General features: G+C 35.0%; 1 protein-coding gene across 4 annotated transcripts in view; it reads right to left on the bottom strand.

The window, feature by feature from the left end:
- The window catches only part of Sema1a (semaphorin 1a), a 240709-nt gene that overhangs the window by 4034 nt on the left and 216243 nt on the right, over nucleotides 1–20432 (bottom strand). For 2 of the 4 annotated variants that reach the window (XM_069037254.1, XM_069037256.1), the window contains exons 5-14: nucleotides 19862–20057; nucleotides 8514–8618; nucleotides 8358–8446; nucleotides 8164–8305; nucleotides 4063–4411; nucleotides 3928–4010; nucleotides 1611–1839; nucleotides 1271–1554; nucleotides 724–934; nucleotides 436–679 (exon numbers count right to left, since the gene is read on the bottom strand). In XM_069037254.1, coding sequence (XP_068893355.1) covers nucleotides 436–679; nucleotides 724–934; nucleotides 1271–1554; nucleotides 1611–1839; nucleotides 3928–4010; nucleotides 4063–4411; nucleotides 8164–8305; nucleotides 8358–8446; nucleotides 8514–8618; nucleotides 19862–20057 — 1932 coding nt within the window. Of the gene's footprint in view, nucleotides 1–431; nucleotides 680–723; nucleotides 935–1270; nucleotides 1555–1610; nucleotides 1840–3927; nucleotides 4011–4062; nucleotides 4412–8163; nucleotides 8306–8357; nucleotides 8447–8513; nucleotides 8619–19861; nucleotides 20058–20432 lie in introns of all 4 variants that reach the window. The other 2 variants (XM_069037258.1, XM_069037257.1) reach the window with 2 other exon arrangements.

Here is a 20432-nt window from a genome sequence, read left to right as displayed (position 1 = left end):
GAGATTAACCAGAAAACGGAAAAAATATTCACAACTAAGGGTTGAACCATCTATTCATCTGGTTTATCTTGATTCTTATTTTCTTTTTATCTTTGGTTTTTTATTTTTTGTAAAATTATTACCTACTACTTTTAACAAACCAACGTCTCCTACATCTAAAAGTTATCACCTCGCTTCAGCAGTAACAAGTAAGTAGACTAAATTCTATTACTTTAGTTTTAACTTTTGCTTTAATTTATTTTATCTGATCTTTATCATCTTACTAAGTTGATTGGTTAAAATTATTGCCGGCAGTTTTTTTTTCGACGCTTTAATATTTTTGGCCAGGCCCACACATTGTGCCTTTAATCCGGGTCTATGTTGCTATAATATCAACGACCACATAAACCTTTCCACAACATCTATATAAAGAGTATTGTCATCGAACATACCAACCTGATGTGAGCGTAGGGTGCCAAAATTGTCCCGGCCTCGGTAATTATCCCGGCCGTTGTAGCCGGCATCAGTCTGAAATTGGAAGAGGGTCTCAGCATTATTTTGATGAGGTCCCTTTCGAAGCGTGTTCTTTGGCGAATGTAATTTCGGTGGAGGTTGTGGCACCAACACTGGTTCCGCATACGTCACCTCCTCTTGAGGAAGCAACTTCGGTTCCGCTTGTATCCTGAAAAGCGGTAAAGAACTAAATAAAGCGTTGTTTTTGTCGTTTCCTCGGGCGACTCGTACCTGTTCATGTTCTGACGTTGTTCGAAATATTCGTACTCCGTGTCAGGATACGGCAAATTATCGTCTTCGTCTTTATGGCATTTTCTTCCGCAGAGATATCCGGCGATGAAGCCGACGACTAAAGCGGACACAGCCCCGGCTACCACGGCCATGATTAACGTTTCCACTGAATACTGAACTGGGAGAGTATCAGCAGCGGAAACGGCAGGATCTGAAAGGAAATTCCCATTAAATATTTTATATTCACGAAGGATAAACAGACGTGTTAATAAACGAAACGAAAAATGTTTCAGACTGCTTTTAATCCTGCTAATTTACTAATTATAAAAAACATTTTATTAATTCAGCATGTAAAAGTGCGGCCGCTCGAATATACAATTTAATTGCAATATTCTAAGCGGGCCCAATTTAAATCACAGCAAATAAAATCCATTCAACTCGCTCTATTGTACCACGTAAAAATGTTATTCAACTGACTGAGTTTTAACAGTGGACTTTGTAGCAACAATGTACACGATCAAAATCACTTTAACTATTTAATACCAACCGCTGCGTTCGTAAGTTTTATCCTGGATTATATTAATCACTTGACCATCAGGCTGATCCTTACTGGGCTGATGGTCCTGATTGAACTTTGGCTGACTCGAACTCAAGCCTCCTACGGATCCGGCGTCTTTGCCCAACTTGGGTGGAGGACATGCCGAGTGTTGACCAGTTGCAACACTCTGGAAGAAATAGCTTTCCTCTCCCCATCGTCCGGAACCGTGCGACCTGCACTTGCCTTGGACCTTATCCCAGGCACAGTACGGATCTTGAAGTGCCACGCATTCGCTGCAACAATTGGTCGCTTAAAATATTCTCACGTTACAAGTCTTGCATATATTCACCTGCAACTCGATATTTTATTGCTGTCACATCTGTGTAGTCGGAGGGACTGTACTTCGCCGTCAGATATGACGACGAGACGGCCTTCTTGTCGTCCATTTCTTACGACTTTAATTCCCCTAACAGGAACGTGCACAGGGAAAACTTGGATTTCTTCGACGACGACAGGTCTGACGCCGTTTCGGGTTTCTGCCGAGAGGCCGTTCACGGCCTTGATAATTTTGCCGTTATCTGTCAAAATTAAATATATCGTTGATGAAAGACGATTACAAGTAAAATTCAATCAAATTATTAAATAACGAGAAGTAAATAAAATCTGAGTGTGTCATGTTGTTAACAATTAAACAATTTGACATGCACGGATATTTTAATAAATTTTTCTCTGAAAAAAATTTAACTCAAAGAAAAATAAATCTATTAGTACCTACGAAAATACAATACATATTTAATAAATGGTCGTGATACGTATTTAAATTATTTTTTCTATTTCAGTGTTAGAGCATTTTGTGAAAGTTCAATTTTGTATCATTGTTCTAGTGATTATTGAATACGGGGTTGGTATTGATAGCACAATTACTGTAAATTTCAATATCAAATGTGATGTCAAAAATTAATCTGAATCATTGTTGTAGGATCGAAATCGTAATCAAAATAAACTATTAAAGGGGTAGATTATTATTGTAACAAAATTTGGGAGACAATTTGAAATTTAATTTTCAATGAAATGTGATGGCTTCATGAATACCAACCGAATGTCATTAAAATAAAAGTCACTAGATAATATTCATTGTTTGATATTGTTCATTTAAAAAAATTAAATTAATGAAGGCGAAATAGAAAAGATACACTCGTTTTACAAAATATGTTGTCGAACTCGATCTTAGACCCTCTCCGTCGACAATAACTGTCTTGTGCAACTCGTAATTAAAAAAAATTTGCCTAATGACCAGCACTTGGCAGTGAATATTATTGCACTACTGCATTAATTGCTGCTGTCAATTACTGAAATTCAGATTTGGCAGTAATCTGATTGGGAATAATTTTTTGAAGGAAATGATGACACATGTGTTGTAAGGAAAAAAAAAATCTGTTCTTGGCTACGTTGAACTCATTACAGACATTTTATTTTTTAAACAAGTTCAAAGCGACTGCCAACAATTTTTTTTATTTGAATTTAGCTAGACCCGAATAAAATTGCCTCAAATGTGACGTTTTTATCAAAACCATTTTCGCCCATTTGTATGGCAAGTATAGAATGTGCTTGTGAATTTATAGAAAAAAAAACTTCCAACTGTGTAACTTTCGAAGGCTTGTTATTTGAAAGAAGTTTCCATTTCTGACAAAAACTGAAATGAATATCAAATTTTTTCAGCACACTCCAAAATATGTAGATATTGTTAGAATCAATATTTTATCTCTATAACACTTTATAAGTCTAGACTTGTCACAGTTTCAGTCGAGTAAGAACTACGTTAACTACAATTCAGGCCTGTAAAATATGTTTCAATTATTTTGAATTTACGTATCATCAGGTCAATCATTTATTTTAGGACGTAGGTACTAATAATAATGATGCAGTTTTTGTTATAGTGCTTGTATTAAAAGCGATGTGAAAGATGAAAAATAACCGGAATATTTGCTTTCACTATACCACCTAAAATTAAATTTGCACAAAACTCACCAATATAATGAAAACAAGCGTTTATTTATTCAAGCGTCGTCAAAAGGAGAAAAATGTTTGGTTTTGAATGTTAGATGAAAATTAAATGAGTTTTTACCAATTTCATTTATCCAGCAATTTTCTGAATGTATGGAAAATTACCAAGTATTTGACTGCATAGTACATAACGCACGAATAAGAGATCCACCGAAAATGTTCATGTATTTTTATACGAGTTGAACAATGGTTAGAAAATTCTCTATTAAATTAATGACAGAAAGTTATAACGATGTGAACAGATTCGATATTTTGAGAAAAACTGAAATAAAAAAAAAGAAATTATTTCACGAATGCAAGTTGTAGCTGGAACGATAACGAGGGAAAATACGTTGTAAGAAAAGGTCGTAACCGTTCGTCGAGTTTTCTTTTGTCGGTTGTTCACAACGACAAAACCAGAATGATGGTTCGTTAATGGGCAAACGAGTTAATTGCGAATGCAGAGTACGTAGGGTAAATGTTACGTGTGACGTTATAAAATACTGTTAGTAAAACTTTTAAGTTTACTTAACAGTTCTGACAAGCTTTATCAGTTTTAATCGGCGCTTTGAAACAACGTTAAATAGTTTAGCGTAGCAGCAAGTTGAGTTTCCTATAATTACCTGTTCCAATAAAAAGTACGTCGTACGTTTTCCCGCCGGGCACTTTAACTTGCGGATCGACGGCAATTTGGGTGAAGCGATAACTGGAAGAAAAACATTATAAAATCGAATGGCCAGACGAGAGTCGAGGCTTACTGGAAAATCGTTCTGATAACGATCGGCTGTCCGAAGAAGGACGGCACGCTTTCGTCCATCAGTGAATGTGTTTTGATGAAATTGAGGGTGAGATCGGGCAACGTTCGGCTGTCGTTGTGACATTGTCCAGGTCTCGGATCAGGCACTTTCGAGCTTTGCACAGGCAGCCAATTGGAATTTATGGCCGACTGTTCCTTGAAGTTGCCTTCAAAAGTATCCGTGATGTCCTGCAGACTGAAGGCGCATACGGCGCTGCCGGAAATGCTGTTCGGCGGTGTTGTGAACGTGCCGTAGATCAATTGGGCGGAAACATCGCCGTATTGGCCTTCGATCAACTCTGTCGTTGATTCTGCAATCGTTTAAATAAAATTAATGAGTCCGAAATAATGGGGCGACTTTAAAAGAAAGACATCGACAAACGCTAAAAAACTTCCCGCTAAAAGTTTCTTCTTTTTATTTCTTATTAAAGTAATCCATTTCGTTTATGGTAGAGTTATCCCGGTGAATACTAAAGGAGTAAATTGCTCTGGTGTTGTTTGCGTGATTTTCTGAATTATGGAAGTGTATAAACTTTCAGTTGCCCAAATATAAAATGTTTTATTAAAAAGTTGAGATGGAGAGTCATTTCGGTTTAAACTTTTCACATTTTATGTCGTTAAAATGAAAGCACCTACATATTTTAAAAAACGAAATTGTCGGTCGACACGATTTAACACGCAGAAAACGTCCGTGTAAATAATGAAATGTCACCGTATTCGAGCCAAATCAATTTTTGATGCTGAACTCTCTTTAATAAGTTATTCTGTCTGACGATCGTAATGCGGAAAAAATATTAAAAAAGCTGAAATCAAAGACAGTCACCTTCAACGATTCCATGAATTAATCACTCACATTTTCGACAGTTAAATAATTCAAAGCTATCAGATAGATAGGTACTATTTGTTAACCAAATCAATGTTAGTTTTGTCTCCTTTGAATTATGTATGCCGCACTCTTGTCATATGATTAATTTTAAAAAACGGCATTCTGCAAACCCGGGGAAATTACAGTAAACGGAATATCATGTTAGTGAAATTTTAATTAACTTGCGTTGTTTATCGATTTGAGTAGGAAACACCTGACGAGTGGAAATTGCTATCACAATCTTTCTCTTGCTGATTTCTCCTTTCAGTTTCAAAATCTTTCCCTATTATTTTTTCATTCTTATCCCTCATACTATTTATTAGTTGTAGATAGTTTAACATAATGAACAAAATGGCGATTGAAAAAATTCATGACTCATGAGCGCATGCATGACCGTTAGAATGGTCTCTGCAAGATGGATGCTGCGTGCTTACCGTGAAACAAGAACATTTTCTAATTCAAACTGTAAAGGAGAATTTGGAACGATTTATGAAACATTGGATTGAACTTTTCAGATAATTTGTAACCACAGACGATATATGAAGCCAGACAGAGCGTCCAAGCAATAGAAACGTGCCAATTCTCTTCTTCCAAAGAAGACAAAAGCTGTTTCGTTTGTCAGCAAAATCATGGCGTCCGTTGTCTACGGCCCCAAGAAAATAATGTTGATTGATTATTTCCCGAGGAGTCAGTCACAACAGGAGTGGATAACAAACTTATTCATTTTTCAACTTCAATTAGCAAAAGCACAAATGTACGTGAAACAACATCAGCCTAAAACAACAAGGTTAAAGATGTTGGAAAAAAAGATTTCGACTCTACTTCATCTAGGGAAACTAGAATATCAGAAACAACTGTTTGGAAAGTTTTACAGGATTGTTTAGGCATGAAGAAAGTGTCTGCACGTTGGATTCCAAGGCTCCTTACGTCAGAGCAAAAATTTGTCAGGAAAGGAATTACCCAAGAAAATTTGATAGGTTTACAAGCTCTTGATAGCTTTTTTCGCAAATTGTTACCGAGGGGACCCTTCTACCAAACAAGAATCGATGCAGTGGGTTCACAAAAAAAAAACAAAATACAGTCTTCGGCCGGAATTCTGCTTATTGAATATGTGGTAAAAGGTGCTACAATCAATGGAGAGGTATATTTGAAGACAATTCAAAGTTTAAAAGAAACATTGAAATTGAAAGAGCCTTTATCGTGGTGCTAAATGAATCTGCTTCTGCCTGACAATTGCAATGCAATGTTCAGGCTGTAATTCAGGAATGTGGATTTACTGAGCTGCGTCATCCATCTTACAGCCCCGACTTAGCGCCCTGCGACTTCTTTTTGTTTAAAAAACAAAATTAAGGGCAGAAAATTTACCACCGCGAATGAGCTAAAGACAACTGTTGATGCTTATTTTGCGGAGCTTCCGAAAGAATTTTTTCTTGAAGGGATGCGGCAACCCGAGAAACGTTGGATTAAGTGTAGTATAAGCCTCGAAGGTCGTTATGTAGAAAAACAATTTTTTTTTGTTCTCCCACGTTCTCATGGTTAGGTAAAATTACATAAAAATTCACCCTCGTATAATGAATCAATGTACCTATAATCAATTCACTTTTGTAATGACGAACTAGAGTTACTAAATTTAGTAACTTTTGTCTTGTGAACACATCTTTTTACCGCGAATTTGGGCTTTTAAAAAGTTAGGTTATGGGTCACGTCATTTGTTCTGTCAAAACTGGTCCAATTCAAAGTATAGTGAAACTAAATGTGTTTAATTATTTTGAAGAAAAAAGCAAAGTTACACTACACAAATACGAAAAGGCAGTTGAACGTAACAATAAAATAATTTTGCATTTTGCTACTCATCCTCGTCATCGTCGCTGTTTTCCAAGTCCGAATCCGAATCTTCAACCAAATTAACAATATTTGTGGATATGTCATGGATGCTAAAGTTTCCCATAAGCCTTGTTTTTGTCCTTCATTTAAAATTCTATACATACTTCTGGGACTGAAACCTGTGCAGCACTTAGGAAGAGTTTTATTTTAGATTAGGATTTACCAAAAAAACATTCGTCACTGCTTCTACAATTTTGTACTTTACGTATTTACGTTTCCATTGTCTCCATAAGTAATTTCTTTCTTAATTTTGTTGAAAGCCTTTAAAATGTGCTGCTTCGTCTGCTTGCTTATTGATGCTTTACTCCGTTTTGGAAATTCATTCATTTTGGCAGTGACAATAAATCATTGCCAACTGTCGAATTTTCATATATTTTGTAAAAAAATTTAACAAAAAAAAAGTTCCAGTTAGTTCGTCATTACAAAAATGAATGCATTATAAATAGAAATTTACAGATGCTGTCGTAATTTTTCATTAAGACCGAATTTGCAATATCTATTACAAATCTATCTAGTCTTTGGTTGGTTGACATCTGTCTTAACCGTTAGTTTGGAAAACTCCGAAATCTTTGTAAACCGAAAATATCTAGAAATATTTGCCGAAAGTAGAGCATACGACAAATTTGAAATATGTATGTATGAATCACATTCAATTTGAAAGGGGACTACTGTGAGAAAATGCAGGAATATAAAATGGTTATACGTGGCAGATTTTTGTGGATGCAACGCATCGAGGAGTGAAATATTTTCCGGCTTGATTTACAAGTCTCCAAAATGACTAACGATATCTTGAAAAATGCTCGATATTTTCACACGTACGAATGAAAAAACTACAATATTCACAAATGAACGTCAGTGATTTGTTCGCTCGAAAAGATAAACTCAATTCCTTCGCTAAGTAGATTAACATGGCAAATACATTATCTTGGTTTAATTTAAAATGCTTCTTACGTGCAAAGCGCTCGTGGCGCATCTTTTACAATTCGTCTAACTGAGTTAGCGACTAGACCGGATAACTTAATCACAACTTCAGTCTGCAACTGACTTCCTCAAAACTTCCTTTACGATTGCATTTCAGAATTATAGCTGTCTTTCGATCTATACATCTCTAAAGGAAGGAAGATCGGGGCAGCGAACAACCGAATACAATGCGAAGGGGAAAAGTAACTAAAAATTATGTCTTTTTAATCAAAGATCCCGGTACGTTACCTATTCCATTCGAGTTCAGCAAATTCTACTTCTAATGCTTTAAGAGCCCCATATATAACCAGCTAATGCTTTATTAATACGACAAAATATAAATATTGCACTCACGTATCTCGTTGAAGTAGAAGGGAAACTCCCCTGTGACGGAGCAGTTTAGTCTGGATTTGAGAAACGAAGTCCAGCGGTTCCTGAAACGATGCGGCCCACCTCTGTCGTTCTTGCAGACCCGAGCCACACGAGAATAAACAGCCTAAAAACGAAATCCTTTATACAAATAGCGAAAAAACAAAAAAGATATTTACCTTGCCGCAGTTGATATATTCCACGGCGGTCTCACGAAAAAAGAAGTAAACGAAGTCTCTCTGGGTCATGGAGCTGACAAAATCGGGGGCTGAAATGGAAATCAAATTAATCAAAAACAGTCGCAAACAATAAGGCATCGGCCTTAGAAAACTCACCGTTGAGGCTCATTGAATCGTATTGTTCGGTCTGCAGCGGTTCCCTATAGATAATAGGGTCCATTCCGCTGAAATCGGCCACCGTGCCCGTGTACAGGTCCCCGTCTGCAACAAAAACCTTATTGTAGAAAATTTCCTCTACGGCCAAACCCACCCAGCTGAAACAACGGTAATTGTTACTACGATGCAAGAATTTAACGATTATAGATTTGATCTGCCCCAGGAACTAATATATTCCGATCTGTTTCGTGCACTCCTGCGTTTTACAATGCCAATTGTACGAAACACGCAGTTGTGTTGCGCCTTTAAAATTCACACCCTTATTAAATTTACTCGCTTGTAATTGTATCCTGTTCTCGAAGGCGAATTGTTTGCCGTGCTTACAAAAAATTCAAGCACCAATACTCGGCATCAGAGAAACTGCGAGCGACGGAGGGTTGTTTTTGAATTTTGGGAATGTTATCCGGTAATAAAAATAATTAAGAACGGAGGAGATTTAAAAAAGACTGTTAAAAGAGGGCACGCGAGAAAGTGTTTCAAGACGAATAAAAAGGTGAGACAGGTACGCCTCCCCGGCGCAGTTTACGGCCTATATTAGCGACATAAAAAGGACATTAAAAAAAGGCACAGACAACAGGAGTTATAGGTAGTAAAAAAGAAAAAATGTGGGTGATAGTGTATGTGAATGTTATAGCGAATATATGAAAAAAAGTTTAGTGTACCAAGTGATAGAAGGAAAAAATTTTAATAAAGGTTAACAAAACATACATTCCAGCAGACATAATAAGTTAATGAATAAATGTAACAAAAATGAATTGCAAAATGAAACGTACGTACAAAAAACAGTGTATTTTACGAGTAATAATGAGCCCGGCGGAATTGAAAATGCAACCCACAATACATTTTCAAAGTTAACGTGGCTATTTTAAATATTGTTTGTTTTAAAATGAAATTATAAATCCGTGATATACGACGATTAAAATGTGAGAAAACAGACATGATCCTGATTTAAGGCGAATGTAGTAAAGATGCCTCTGCCTTTGCGCGTTTATGCAGACAGTGAACATTTTCCCAAAAACTCTTCGTTTTTTTTACAATTTCATTTAACCAAGTGAATATGACATTTATGTCAAAATTTATGAAACTGCACAGTTAACTATGTTTTACGTTTTCTAAATCAAAAAACAAATATCCACGTTTGCTTTGCAAATGTATTGTGGGCTGCATTTTCAATTCCGTCGGGCTCATTATCACTCGTGAAATACCCTGTATATTGAAAGCATTATTTGCAATATCCTGCCAAAATTTATTTGAATAGCGTACGTGCAATTTTTCATGTTATTTGACTTTTTTATGGACAAATAAAAAGTTCTCAGAAGACCAGCAGTTCATTACTCCTTAAATTAATTATTGACAACGTGAAACTAGTTTCTCATTTTAAACATTTCTTGTTGTAGCCTTAATAAAAGACACATGGAGGTATATGTTCTTCAGTTAAAATTGGGTATAAGTTTAAACATTTACGTTTGTGTTCTAGTTTTGTTGAATTGAAAATAACGATAGATCGGAAATATTACATTTAAGGCTGTTGTTTTCAGTTTGAGTAGCAGTGCTTGTTGGAAGACAAATGCTTTATTTTGTTCAAATATTTCCGCTGCATTGGACAGAAACAGATTTTATTTGGCTTTGTAATCTTACGCTACTTGGAAAAACTGGCAGCGATGCTTTAGAAAACATTTATGTACAGAAATATTCGGAATTCTGCTTTCGCAAATTTATCAAAATATCTGGACAAAACGTTAGGGAATAATGACAATATTTAGAGGCAGAGATGTGGGAATGCAAGATAACATTTGGATGAAATTCAGAAGAATTACGTGAACAGGGGAATAGTCAAAGTATGAAATTTCCATCTGCGAAAATACGTCAACTCTAATTAATCTAAACATCAATAAATAGCTATTGCATTGATTTGCAATGTTATGTAAATGTTTGATCATTTGAACAGTCAAGTTATGAAAATTTACGCCTCGAAATCAAACTAAGTATCTACTAAACGAATACAAATAAAATCTAAATATAAATTACTATACATATTTTCAATATACAGGTGCGTCCTAAAAAACGCCGCACGCCATACTCTCGTGTCAAAAATAAATTACTCCCTAGAATTCGAAGTTTTAGGGAAATAACGTTTTTCATGTTGTGTGTAATTAGAATTTTCAAAAGTAATTTTGAATGCCTAAGGTTGGTTACTTTGAATTGAGAGATTAAATCCAAATAAATATGCCGCCAGTAACCAAAATTGATTGTGAAACGAAACATCATCTATCATTAGTCATTTGCAACTGTTACTACCGTGTGAGCAACAATTACTGTTTGAGTTGGCAATAAATTCTGGTGACTTTTGGTGACTTTTATGTCATGTTCCAAAGAGAAAACCATTTTATTAATAAAAGATTACAAAAACCAAGACGTTTAAATTTGAAATGTATGCCAGCTGTCAATAACATCAATAAAACAAACCGAAATAGGTACAATTCACAGTCTTGAAAATTTGATGTAATTTTTTTTATTGCCAACTGAAACAGTTATTGTTGCTCACCCGGTATTAACTTGCCGCCCGTACATTTTTGGGATATCTTTTGTTTGTCACCAGAAACCGCATAGCCTCCAACCTGACCAAATTTATGGCAACCTAGTAACAAATATCCCTAAATCCTAGGCAGTAATTTATTTTTGACATGAGAGTATCTCCGTTATTTATGGCTAGATTTAAATAAAACAAAAACTGGAATAAATCACTTTAAAAACACTATAAGAACAACATAGATTTTTTCAAAAAGTCATTCAAAGTCAGGTGATAGTCAACTTTGTTTGATAGCTTGGTTATCATTTTATTCCGATTTTGAAAGAGATTATTTTTATGAATATGCCATATGTTGGAATGCATTTAACAGTAACCTGGACAATAAATAAATAAAACAGCATTATTGGAAATTTTTTCTTCGACAATCCAACTCGAAAATTTTTAACCAATCGAATTGCAGCATTTTTCAAATTTGGACCAATCAAATTGATTTATAGTGAAAAAACACCGAGCAGAGTGAAAAAACAACCAGCTGAGTGAAAAAACAACTAGTGGTTTTTCAGCGAAAAAATTTATGTCAAAATGAAACGTCAAATTTATTAGGTCAACTCGATAAAAATTTTCTCGGTGGATTGTCAAGTCGAATACAATTCGTGGTCTAATTTTTTCTGCAAAATTTGTCATTTAAGGCATTCGTAGCTTTTGCTTTTGGAAAATTACACTCGTCTCCTTCGTCGACTCGTGTAATTTTCGTTGCAAAAGCTACTCATGTCTTAAATGACAAATTTTGTCGGAAAAAATTAGACCACTTATTGTACTATATATGACAAAAATCAGGTATACTATGGAAAACAAAAAAACGTTCGTGTGTAAATTGGGCTTTTTTTGGCATTCGTAGGCCTTTTACACACGAACTCGTTAAATAAACTACTATTTCATTAGTACAATAATTCTGAAATATTCCACTAATGTTCTTGTTTGTATTTTTGCGAAATATTCTGTTTAATTTGCAGTTTCATTCTGACTGTGACCTGTCCACAAAACAACCAATAAGAATTTTTTCTATGATATGTACAAGTCAAAGACAACAAATAAATTCTTACACAGTCTATAAATAAATAATACAAAAATGAACTGCTTCAACTAAAGAACTCGGCCTGTCAAACTTTCATGAAGAAATAGTAGGCTTGGGTGGTTTCCTTAAGAGACCAAAAAATTGTTCGATGTGCAGAAGGTGTTTGGATATATTGCAGATTGTTTCTTTGATTACTACGAGTAGGTCTATAAATTTGTCCCTTCATTCCAGGAGCGCAAAGTTTGAGTCCTCGCAAGGAACAATGTCTTTCCACTGCATGTTTATTCTCTTTCTTTCATCTAAAAAATCTTGGTGATTTAAAAAAACTATACGAGTATGTTCGTATTTATTTCTTAAAGTATTCACCACTCATTGAACGCATTTATACATTCGTACTAACTAGTCGTCAAAATTAAAACTGCACTCCTCTGCGTCATTTCAAAAAAAATGGTTATAAAATTTTCAACGGTTTGAAATTCAAAATTGCAAATCATGCATTTTGGCTTTTAATCTGAGGGAACAAAAAGAAATGTCAGGTCAGAACTATTATAATTTTGCTTCCTTAGACCTCCAAGGAGTGCTTTGTTATGCCGATTAAATGAACCGTCGTCATCGTGCGAAACTATTTTAAATTTAGGACGTCGTAAAATACAAATTTCAAATACTTTTGGGACACATATTGTTCTGTACTATTCTGGATTAAATATGTATTGACTATTCGGAGCAACCTTTGCAAAGGTTCCGAATTTTGAGGAAAAAGAAGCAATGATCTTATTTGCTCAAAAACAAAAGGTTCGAAAACTTATGGCTTAACTTGGCTCATCCATCATGAACTGTCATGAAGTAACGAATTGTGATATGTATGTGTGTTGACACTTTCAGCAAGATCAAGAACGATTTTGGTTTGCGAACGGTTCCTATATGAATGAGTCACCATTTGACGGTGCCGATGTCCCGTAGAGACGGTCCAACAGCATTGCAATTCGCAAATCTAGATTATATGAATCTTAGTCTGTGGTTATGTGTAATAATGTCAAGCTGTGCCACAAGTTTTCAATGAAAAACATAAACTTCTCGAATTAAGAATGAAATCTCATTAATTTTATGCGAGTAGTCAATAAAGTTTTATTAAATTTCATTCACTGTCGAAGAACATATTTGCTAACCACTGCTTGCACTGGATGTTCCCACAAATGAAGCCCAACAGTGTAAGAAATAAATGGTTGTACGCATATTTATCAGCGGTGTCGCCACTAAATACCATCCATTTAACCTCATCCCGTCACCTAACTCTGCGCAACTTTGAGGTGTAGTCATCATCGGCCCTTGTCTCTTCAGGCCTAATCAAGGCGTCTTGAAATAATAGGGACAATAAGGTTGATGATGATAATTACATCATAGCGAAATTGTTTCACAATCGGGTAGGTGTCGCGTCTAAAACTGGTCGAATTAATTCAGTTAGGCAAACTATACGTTGCTCAGTCTAGTGTCACATTCACACGGGACCGACTTCAAAGAGCGTCGGGACGACGACGACGACGCGACGGCGCGATACGCCGAGAATAACGAGCGCAAATAATGAAGACGTTTTATGCATGTTTGCTTGTAACAAGGCTACGTCGTACAACACTGGGCTTTCATCTAACCATCCAGTCAGCTTTGGTAAACTTGCGAGTGAAGACCGTAAAAACACTGATTAAAATGCAGACAAACTCCGTTTAACGATGGAATCGTTTCCTCGCTCCACTTGAGGGATGTACACCGAGGATCTGAGACGGTGGCGACCGCTGCGTCCTCGTTAATTGAATGAATTTTTAAAGAGACCGCAATCACTACCCTATAACCAGTAGAATACAAAGTAACAGCGTTAATACGAATGTGCACTCTGATGCAGCCGCCCAAATTAAAAGATGCATTATTTATCGACTGCACACGCAGAGCATCGAAAGTTTTTGACGCCACGTAAAAGAAAACCGTCTCACGTTTAATAGAATAAACTTTCAAAGTTTGTGACAGAACAAAACTCAACTGAAATTACAAACATTAAACAATTACCCAAGTAGTGGTTTACAGTCCTCTGTAAATATATGTTAAACAAAAGTTGATGTAGTTATTATGTTATTAATGAATGAATTACGAAGTTTTGAAGCTGTAAAACTTCCATCGTTTTATTTGTATTCGTCGCTATATTTCAATGCCATTTTCAGAAGATTTCAATCAAAACGTTCCTAGATTTGAGGATGAAAGAAAACGAATGACGTTCTATCAAATTAATTCTTATCTCTTTCACTCTCGGAATCAAAAAATGAGGCCATAAATTACAATAATTCACAAAAGCTACATAACTCAGACACACTGTGACAAGAATGTAAATTATAACTTACGTACAACACATAGATAGCATTATCAAAGTAATTTAAGTTAAGTTGAATTGGTCATTTTTGCATTAAATAACATTTTATACACCAAATGAAGACTACAGAGTGACCAACAAGAAAACAAATCAAGAATACTACCTAATCTTATGTTTTATTGAAACGTCTCTCTTAACTTAATCGTACACATATGTATACTTGCTATAGACAGTCGTTTTATTGGTTGCATAACTCTCGAAAAAATGTATTAAGTATATATTACAAACTGACATTTGTTTGACATTTCACCGAAAAATCTGTTTACCAGTGGCGTCGCATTTGGCAATAAAACTGGTAAATTGCCCATCCTTACCGAATGTAAAATGTTGCTTTTGTTTATTTTATTAATTTTCTCCATTATCAGATAATAATAATAAAATGCTCAATTATAATTCCGACGTCTAAAATTCATGAGGGATGATTTATTATAAAATAGCGTTTGAGATCACAAATCGTCTACGCCTATGCATTGAACGCTTATTTGCATAGGATTTGCTCTGATTTGTTTTCTTTTTGATCACTTTGTAATTTGTGTACAGTTACGGCCACGGAATTTCGTCAGTTATTTTACTGTCAATTCGAAAAAATTTATTGTCATTATGACTGACATTCAAAATATTTGTGTCAGGAATTCTGTCACGCACAATAAAAATCAAAATGCCAACAGTAACGATTTTGACATCCATGTCAAAAATTCCAAAGTGGGGTTAGAAATACATATATAAAACCTGTTTTACAGCTAATGTCAGCTGAATGACAACGACTGACGAAATTCCGTGGCCGTGAGTGTACCTACTATTGCGAGCAAAAAAAAAGTGGTACATCAACATCACTGTCTTGACTTTTAATGTGAAATGAGCCTTATCTGTTTCTAACCCTACTTTGAATTGATTGACGTTGTCATTAAGTATTGTAGGTTGCAGGTAGGGAATGAGAGTAAGCACGTAGTGAATATTTATTTAATGCAGTCCCAATCAAAATCTACCTTTATCAAAAAAAGGGGGCATTTGGAAAAGGAAAATAAATAATAAAATAAATTTTTAAACTGTCAGCTAGAATAATTGTCAAATTTCTATGACAATAATCAAAGGCAAAATGATAATTAAGCTTGAACTACATGGAATTTTTCAAAACTGACATAAATTTGATGTCCCAATAATACAATGTTTGGGGTAAACAAATAAACTCAGTACGAGTTTAAGGTAGGTAATGAACACAATGAGTAAAATAGTACGTGCACTGTTTTGAAAAAATAAATTCTTGGATGGGCGGCAAATGTTTTGTTAAAAACTGTCACTTTTAAAAAAATTGATCAATTTATGAAACAACAATTTGGCGAATTTAATACACTTATTAACACATAAAAAAATGTTAAAAAGTTGCGTGGAAATGTGACGAATTGTAAGTGGTTAACAGTTAGCAAAAATCACAGTTAAAAAGTTTGTGAAGTTGCTGGCCAAGGTTATAACAAGACTGCGTCAGAATTATTGATCAAGTTCTCTCAACTACTTTCTTATATACTCGTAATATAACATAGATTTTGACTGAATGTCACAAAAAGTACAAAAAAGACATTGAAGTGAAGCGTTAACTTTTAATACACCAAAAGAAAAACAGAATAGTACTGTTCCAAATTCACATAATATAACACAGACATATAACACAAAAATTAATAAATATTTAGAGCTCTCCGTTGCTATGAGAAATCTTTGGTGTTTAGAAAAAATTTAAAAATTCTGGATATAGGTAACACATTGGTAGTTGAAATTCAAAAAGGTATATTATTATACTCATGTCACATCGTAAGGAAGTTCCTTAACATTGACACAGAACATAAAACACAAAAAGGTCAAAATGTGGAGGCGAGACGCCGGTAATTATGTTGATTAGCACTTGATAGTAATATCCGTAATAGTGTATGTACTCCGGCAAAATTGCCGTGCCGCCGGGTGGTGGAGGGTTCAGCTAAGTAGGTCTACATTTTCATTTACAATGTGTGAATTTGAGTTATATCATTTTGGTGTAACTTTTAATCATCTACATATTATTATAAAATTTAAACTAGTTAAAATTGTGTTCTTCTAATTATAACATAAAGTGGCACTTTCAAATTAAAATTAACACTTTAATTAAAACTCTGCTAAATTTAACGCGTACGATTTCCCACCAGCAACGGAAGAACTCATAATGAATAAATTTAATAAATAAAATACAACTGGTGATATTTTTTCTGTTCAAAATTAACCTTTCAAACTATTTTGTGATTTGATGCACTGCCTTAGCCCGTGCTCATTAACAATTTATTTATAACAGTGATTTTCTAGCCTGCCATTTCTTCAATCATTTTTAAATTAATTTCAAACAAAATCAGATTTTACTCTGTTACTATCATACACAGAAATCAATATATTCAAGTTGCCATGTCAGTTAAAAAACGGAAATCCAAGTTCTCTTGTTCAATTGCAGACCATTTTCCAAGTTAAAAAGCCCGTGGTAATGTATAGTTGGTAGCAGAAGACACATTTTTAAGACGCTGCATGCTCTTCCATCGTGTCGCATTCTTTAAACTCAACTTTTAATTATGCTGACATTTATGTAAGTACTAAAATCCTTAAAGTAAGTTTGAGAGATATAAATTTAGGACCCGGATGCTCTGAAAGAAGTCTAGATTAACCGCAGACGACGCTCGAGTTTACCAACGAACACATTAATTGATTGCCAGGTGATTTGGGAGCACATGTCTTATTCACGAACGAGTTCAGATTCTGTTTAGAGAGTTGCAATAATCCAATTCGAGCTTCAGAAGTCAAACCAAACAGTATTACCCGGATAAATCATTTAAAAACATGACGACTTTTGAATCCAAGCGTTAAAAGTTTCTAGGAAAAACCAACAATGTTTTTCTTAAATTTACTTTACTAAACTTAATGCTACGAGTATAAACTGAAAAACAGAAAGTGCGGACCTTAAAAGCGCAATTTGAAGGAAGTCAAATTTACGTTTTGGTGTAGTTTGACTTCAAAGTACCTATGCGGTTTTCTATTTAATTGGAATAAACATATTGGGTTTTCTCGATTTTTAGTTTTAAATGTTCGGTGCGGAAATTGAAGTATGGTGATAGGGTCGAAAAATCGTGTTCGAAATAAAGTCAAATCCTGGAAAGAATAGTTATTTACAGAGTGAGGAAGGCAAAGCTTTCGTTCACGTGAATTGCGTGCGGAGCTGAGTGGACGATGCAATTCAAGTGAACGAAAGCGGCCTTACTTTCGAGTGCTGTATTTGGTTTTGTTCAATACCTCCTTAGAAAGTCAGTCTGTAACTTTGTATTCAAAATTTTAAATAAAAATAAATCCCATTTTTGGACGGATCTGTTGCTACGGAAAAAAATAAAATACATACTCGTAATAAACAAGTGGAAATTGTGGAAATGGACGATGAAGAGTTATATTTTCCTAACGATGTCCTGGAAGCGGCAAGTGCCGTGAGGTACCAAATGTTGCCTAAAAAATCAACATTACGTTATCAGAAGGATTTACGAGTGAATGAAAACCAGTGAGTGAAAGACAGTGAGCGAAAGTGAAGTGAACGAAAGAGAAACCTTCACCCACTGGTAACTATGGATACAGACTCACTTTCTAAGGAGGTATTCAACAAAAGTGGTTGGGGAGTTCGGGGGTTTGTGTCTATCTGTCCGTAGATTTTTTTTTGTTCAGGGTAACTTTGTAAAAATGCATCGATTTCATTTTTTGTTTTACAAAATGTTTGTCTCAGTAAGTATTTTTGTACCAACTGGATGAGTTTCACGATAACCTCGGCTAAAATACACCGATTTGGACATTTTCTACAAAAATGTTCCTATTAAAAAGTTATTTTGAAAAATGATTTTGGAAGTTATGTACGGTTTTCCACACTGGTATTTGGAAATTATTGCATTTCCATAATCTAAAACTACAAGCAATAATATCAGTCAATAACTGATACAAATGTTAAACATTATTATGCAGTAAAACCCTTTCTCGTAACTGCATCTTATTTAAGAGGCATTAACTATGTTACGGCTTGTAATATATTAATTAAAACTTTGGTGGACATTATTGCAATGTGTTGCGGCCAATTTCGTGATAAATCCTAAAGGACCTTTAACTTTAATGCTTTAAACTATTGTTGTAACAGTATGTTCCTGTTGTAATAAAACTAGGAGTTAGTGAAGTTTATACATAACAAGATAGTAGGCTTTGTTTTTTTAACTTGAAGTGATGCATATATTCCAAGAAAATACAATTATCGTAGAGTGTGTCGTGTATTCGAGAAGCAAAGCAGGATGGTCCAGGACGATGATGTTGTGGAGGAGAAATAATAAAAATCATGTGCTGCGTTGGAAGGTATAAATCCTATAAAAGAATGTTACAGCTCCAATTCATAATTCATAAAATTTTATTGTTGTTGCTTTCGTCTGATTTCATTTTTAATGTTTCATCAGTTTCAAAGCTGCTCCATCTCTCAAATATCAAATAAAATTTTAATACTTTCATTGCATTTTGCTTTTCGGCTGCGGTAAAATGAAGCTGATTTGAAGAGAATTTCCGAGCCTTTTGTTGAGACGACCCCAAAATCAAATCTTCGCTTCAGCTGCCATAATTCCTGTAGTTTTCTCCGTATACTCGCCGTTCCTAACCATCGCAAAATAGAACTTTCCGCGTGTTTGCTCTTGTCCGCGCTCTAATAAATTGGCCGTTCGAAAGGAAATAGATCATTTTTTGTTTGAGTATATGTGATCTGAAACATATTTATCCGTCTGTTTGTTCGAATTTATTAAGCCCATTTTCGTCTTTATTAGATAAAACAATTAGCACATGGTTTCTGGGAAACCGCCTCCGGAATAATCAATTGAAGTGGCACACTCCTAAATGAAATTAATTAAAGTAGCGAAATTTCAGTGCGAATCTACGCTGATGATATTTCCTTTTGGGTCCAGAATGAATTCATGTTTGCCGGAAATTGGCAGCATTCAACGGAAATCAGCCTGTACTGAACTGCCGTGTACTTATGTGATGAATAGTTTTAATTACTCAATACCTACTCATGCATACGCTTTCAGGCCAGTAGGTACATATTAATTCTGTTACGCGTACATTTGGAACTGCCAACTAATTTACATTTCTGGAATAACCAGTCAAAATATCTGCGAAAGCCAACATGCCGGATCACCGATACGTTAGTTAATTAACGGCAGAGGTTAAAAAATCACCAGGTGTATACCGGTACTTACCAACATAAATGGCGGTGGAGTTGTGGTGGGGATCGTACGGACAGACCGCTTGACCTGGTTTTTCTTTTTCCATGGTGTAATTTCCATTAAGAATATTATACTCTCTGCAAACGGGCTTGAAGGCGTTGGTTCCGCATAGCAATAAGCGACCCGCTGCAGTTTTCGCCATGATTCTGATGTAGTTTTGGCAGTTTTCCTGCAATAAAAAGATCATATAAAATGGGAAATTGTTCACGAACTTTTCTCTGAGACACGCTCAAATGAGAATTTCTCGTGAAAGAGTAATTAATAATTATTTTCCATATTAGTATTACATACTACCTGCAATGTAAGTTATCGCGGTAAAAGTTAAGATGCATTTTTTAAGTGTAAATAAAATTATTGTATTCGTTTAATGTCAATTCCATAGACAACTAAACATAGTAAGACTGTCAAGAGCTAATCAAATTTGAGGGACGCGCGATAGTAGCGACGCCCTAACGTGTGGTCGAACTACATACATGTATAATGAGTTGCATATTCTTCAACTATTGCAACTAAATGAATTAGTTGCATACGGAGATATTACTGC

The sequence above is a fragment of the Tenebrio molitor genome, chromosome 2 (assembly GCF_963966145.1).
Source record: "Tenebrio molitor chromosome 2, icTenMoli1.1, whole genome shotgun sequence".
NCBI classification, from domain to species: Eukaryota; Metazoa; Arthropoda; class Insecta; order Coleoptera; family Tenebrionidae; genus Tenebrio; species Tenebrio molitor.
The sequence above is the reverse complement of the archived record's forward strand: the minus strand, read 5'-3'. Positions and strand labels throughout refer to the sequence as shown.